The sequence below is a fragment of the Ctenocephalides felis genome, unplaced genomic scaffold (genome assembly GCF_003426905.1).
Source record: "Ctenocephalides felis isolate EL2017-DRISC unplaced genomic scaffold, ASM342690v1 CF-g0.4_SCAFFOLD_00931, whole genome shotgun sequence".
In the NCBI taxonomy this organism is placed as follows: Eukaryota; Metazoa; Arthropoda; class Insecta; order Siphonaptera; family Pulicidae; genus Ctenocephalides; species Ctenocephalides felis.
Window position 1 is genome coordinate 314 of NW_020537085.1, and position 5243 is coordinate 5556.

The 5243-nt window shown below is 32.9% G+C and overlaps 1 protein-coding gene across 1 annotated transcript; it reads left to right on the plus strand.

The window, feature by feature from the left end:
- Positions 1-1609: 1609 nt before the first annotated feature.
- Positions 1610-4636, plus strand: LOC113365358 (toll-like receptor 7). Its single transcript, XM_026606935.1, has one exon. The coding sequence runs from the start codon at positions 1610-1612 to the stop codon at positions 4634-4636; it is 3027 nt and encodes a 1008-aa protein (XP_026462720.1).
- The last annotated feature ends 607 nt before the right edge of the window (positions 4637-5243 follow it).

A 5243-nucleotide genomic window follows, 5' to 3' on the forward strand; every position in this document is an offset into this window, starting at 1 on the left:
CTTGGTATCAAGCAGCAGTAACAAATACTAAGACTAATTTATTTATTTAATGTAATAAAAATTACGAGAGTTTTATATACATACATAATATTATAATTTAAAAATTATGAAAATGTCCAGTCAAGTTTTAAACTTTATTCATGCCTTGGACAGTTTGATGTCAAGCCGATGTAAAAAAATACCTAAATTTCAAATAAGAATTACAAGAATTTTGTATACATGCGCTAATTCAAAAAATTATCATTTCCAGTCCGAAGTTCCAAATTCGACACACGTTTTAGACAGCCTGATATCAAGCAAACAAAACAAACAAAACTAAAACTTACTCAAGTAAAAATACAAAATTTGTACTAAAATAGTTGTGTCTAACAAAATTTGTACAAACTCAAAAATTAGTGTGTATCCTGTTTTGGTACTAAATTTTGGTTCCTGCTAACTAAATTTAGTATAAAGTACTAGTTTTTTTAGTACTTGAAAAGCCATTAAAACCTGCTTTACCAAAATTTGTACAAACTTATACAGTTTGTGCAAAAAAATTTATATAAATTCAAAAATTAGTGTGTGATACTAAAGTTTAGTTTTCGCTAACTAAATTTAGTATTAGTACTAAATTTTTTAGTACTTGGTAGTTAAAAATTGACTTAAACTTGCTTCACTAATTGTTTGTGCCACAAATTTGGTGCAAACTAAAAATCAGTGTGTGTATGCTGTTTTGATACTAAATTTGGGTTCCTGATAACTAAATTTAGTATTAGTACTAAATTTTTTAGTACTTCGTGGTTGAAAAACAATTAGATCCAGTATCGTTAGTGTGTTATGCAAAAAAAAACTTGGACTAACTATAAAAATTAGTGTTTTTGTCTAGAATTTTGTACGAAAATTTGTGTCAAGAGGACTAAATTTAGTATACAGTACTATTTTTTAGTACTAGTTAATTGAAAGTGAAAAAAATTAGTGTGTGTATCCAGAAATTTGTTTTTTGCAACAAAATTTACCTTAAAGAACTATTTTTGTGTCTACAAATTGCTAGTTGTACAAAAGTTGCATCTAGTGCTCGTGATACAAAAATAACAACAAAAAAGTGCTTTTTGCTTCAATTTTTTCATTTTCTCTCAAGTTGTGTCAACGTTCAATTAATCTTGTGGTCACAAAAAATATTCCAGGACCCTGAAAAAGTTTTTTGTCTGATCCTGGGAACAGTTTTTTTCCGACCTGCGTGAAATGTTTCTTTTGTTCAACAAAAAACAGGTTTTCGTCAACAAAAAAAAGTTTTCTTTTTCGACGAGATGTATAAAGTGTCCAAAAGTTTTGTCCAAAAATTAGACAAAAGTGGTAACCAAAAGCTGTAGTTATGTGACTAGTGCTTAAAATAAAACATGAACAAAAAAAATGTTAAAATCAAATAACAACAAATGATCAACAAAAAGTTTTGGATTTGTTTTTATTTTATTTTCCCAAAGTTTTTTTTTAATTTGTGGTGATGTGGTGAACAAAAGTTGTGTGGTGACTTGTTTTTTGGATACAGTGACTCCAGGATTAACCAGGATACTAGATAGTATGATTAATTAAGTATATATTTTACTTTAAGTTTTGTTAAATTTTAGACAAAATGGCTACGCCCAAATTTTTTATCCTATTATTTTTTGTGGTACATGGTGTCCATTCTTTGTGTCAATACGAAAAGGATGAGACTACCAAAGTGTTATCCAAAACCCAAATGTCGTGTAAAATCAGGACGTTGGAACGTAGTTCCGAAAACTTTTCAAATTTAGGTGTCACCAGCCAAAAATTAGAAGTTTTGACCAAATTCAACATATCTTGTAACGAGATGTTGCTCTTCGAGAGCAACATCGGGGACGGTTTGTTCCTGATATTCCAGGCTTTAAACGAGTTGAATATAGAAAATTGTAAGTTTTTATTCTTACCTAAATTTGCATTTAACGGTTTGAGCCAACTTAAAAAACTATCAGTGAAATCTAATAACCAACTCTGGGGCGCTAATAAAAACTTGAACATATCCCAAGAGTCGTTCCAGGGTTTGAACGAACTCCAAAGCCTAAACCTGGCAGGTAATAATATAAATTTGTTGCAACAGAATACTTTGTGTCCTTTAAAATCTTTGCAGACTTTAAATTTGACTGATAATCGTATCAAATCTGCAAACGAGTTAGGGTTTTCTGCAGGTGCAGAACGTTGTTCTGGAGGCGAAGAATTGGTGACTTTGGATCTGAGTTACAACAGGTTGGCAAATATTGGTGATTTTTGTCAAATTTCGAAATTAAGGCGTTTGCAACAACTGCACTTGCAGCATAATAATATTACAGACGTGTCCAGTGAAAGTTTGATAGGTTTGACTAGTCTAAGGATCCTAAATTTGTCGTTCAACAAACTTGAAAGTTTACCAAATTTGTTGTTATTCAATTCAAGAGAAATCAGGGAGATTCATTTGCAAAACAATTTGTTATTCGAGTTACCCAAAGGTTTGTTTTATCGTTTGGAACAACTTTTGGTGCTTGATTTGAGTTCTAATCAACTGTCCAGCCATCATATTGATGAAAATATTTTTACAGGTTTGATCAGACTTATTGTTTTGAATTTATCCAACAACGCGTTGACACGTATAGACTCCAAAACCTTCAAAGATTTGTTCTTTCTACAAATTTTGGATTTAAAAAACAACTCCATCGGATACGTTGACGAAAACGCTTTCCTACCTTTGTACAACTTGCATACCTTAAACTTGGCTGAAAACAGGTTGCACCAAATCGATAACAACTTGTTCAACGGTTTATTTGTTTTAAGCAAACTGACTTTAAATAACAACTTGATCAACTCCATAGACATCAACGCTTTTAAAAATTGCTCGGATTTAAAACAACTCGATTTGAGTTCTAACCAAATCACCAGGATTCCTAAAGCAATCCAGGATTTGCAGATGCTTAAAAGTTTAGACTTGGGCGAAAACTTGATTGAAAATGTTGAGAACGACAGTTTCAAAAATTTAAACCAACTTACAGGTTTGAGGTTAATAGACAATCGTATAGGCAACTTGTCCAAACCAATGTTCCAAAATTTACCAAACTTGCAGGTTTTGAATTTGGCTGAAAACAAAATCCAGCAAATTGATAGGGATACTTTTGATGGTAACCAGAATTTAGAAGCTATACGCCTGGATAAAAATTTTCTGATGGACGTTGATGGTATTTTTTCAAGTCTGTTGAACCTACTGTGGTTGAATTTGTCGGAGAACAATTTGATTTGGTTTGATTACGCTTTTGTACCATTTAACCTAAAGTGGTTGGATATCCACAACAACTATATAGAAGTTCTGGGTAACTACTACAAAATCCAGGACAAGTTGAAACTAAAAACTTTAGATGCTAGTCATAACATATTGACGGAAATTTCTAACCTGAACATACCTGATAGCGTAGAATTATTGTTTATAAATAATAATTTTATTAGGAAAATCCACGCTAACAGTTTTTACGATAAAAAGTACCTAACCAGGATTGATTTGTACGCGAATGAAATCAAACAAATGGATTTGAATAGTTTGAAGTTGCCTAAGGTTTTGGAAAACTCTGGTGGCAAAACCAACACAGAAATTTACCTAAGTGGTAACCCTTTCCGTTGTGATTGCAGCATGGACTTTTTGCTAAATATAAATAATATTTCCAACAACGATTTGATAACGCACAGGTATCCCAAAATCATGGACTCGGAGAACATTGTGTGCAACGTTGAAAACAATGTAAGAACCAGCAAAACTTTACAACTAAAAACAATGAAATCCTCAAACTTCTTGTGCGAGTACAAGTCCCACTGTTTCGTCTTGTGCCATTGTTGTGACTTTTTTGCTTGCGATTGTGAAATGATATGCCCATCAAACTGCAAATGTCTAAACAATCTCAACTGGTCCACCAATATTGTAGATTGTGGAAGTTCTGCCAATAATGGCACCAGTAGTACAGAGATACCAAAAAATATACCCATTTACGCAACTGAAATTTATTTGGATGGTAATATTTTCCAGAAACTTGACAACCATGTTTTTATTGGACGCAAAAACTTGCAAAAGTTGTATTTGAACTCGAGCAACGTCGAGGTGATTAGTAATAAAACTTTTGCTGGTTTACTCAACTTGCAAACTTTGGACTTGTCTAATAATAAACTACAAGTGTTTAAGGGTTTTGAATTTGTTAACTTGGACGCGTTAAAAGAACTATATTTACAAAATAATCAGTTAACCCATATTGATAACACGACTTTCAAGGGCTTGACCAGTCTGGAGGTTTTAAGACTGGATGGCAACAAATTAGTCAACTTCGTTGACTTGAACATGAAAACCATGCAAAAAATTTGGCTAGGTTTAAACCAGTATGCATGCCGTTGCGAAAACTTGCAAAAAATCGCTAGTTTTGTCCAAAACAACCTGCTAAAAATCCAAGACTTATCCAATTTACACTGCGTTTCAGATGGCGTCATCCAACGTTTGAACATCGAATCCGACAAAAACGTTTGCTCAGAATTCTACGTCAAAAACAGTGAAATTTTACAAGACTACATCTACTTACTAGCCACTGTACTCATTCTATTCCTTCTAGTAATCTTCAGCATCCTAAGTATATTCTAAACATTCAGTATATAAAAAACAATGTAAACCTACTATGCTTTGTTATTAGAAAAAGTTTGAAAATCTGTCTGCACTCCAAATTTGGTGTCACCTTATTCGACCAACCAGAATTCGATAACTTGTTGTACGATGTAATGATTTTGTACAGTGAAAAGGATTTGGAGTATTTGCAGAAGTATGTTTTGGTGAATTTGAAGGATAAGTTTAAGATTTGTTTGTTGCATCGTGATGGACAAGGTACAAGTGTCCAAGAGAATTCTGAGAACTCCAAACGCCTAGTTTTGATTTTAACGCGCAACTTTTTGCAAACTGAGTGGATTAAACCGAATTAGAAATTTAAAAATCCAGAAACGTCTGGTAGTATTAAAGGACCAGAAACTACACATGCATGACCTGGATGAAGACTTCAAACCCTTTTTGAAGACTGCTAAAGATGTGAAATCCACTGATGATAAAAACTTTACAGAACGCTTGTTGTACAATTTACCGAAAGTTGGTAAGAATTTGCAGCAGCTGCAAAATCTGACAGCAACTACTCATACTTTAGAGAATAACACGACAACAGGTGCCATTAGGCAACAGAATTGTGTCAACGTAAACGCCAAGG

Bases quoted from the DNA above. Each gene is read 5' to 3' on its own strand.
- LOC113365358 (XM_026606935.1), top strand. From the start codon at position 1,610: ATGGCTACGCCCAAATTTTTTATCCTATTATTTTTTGTGGTACATGGT.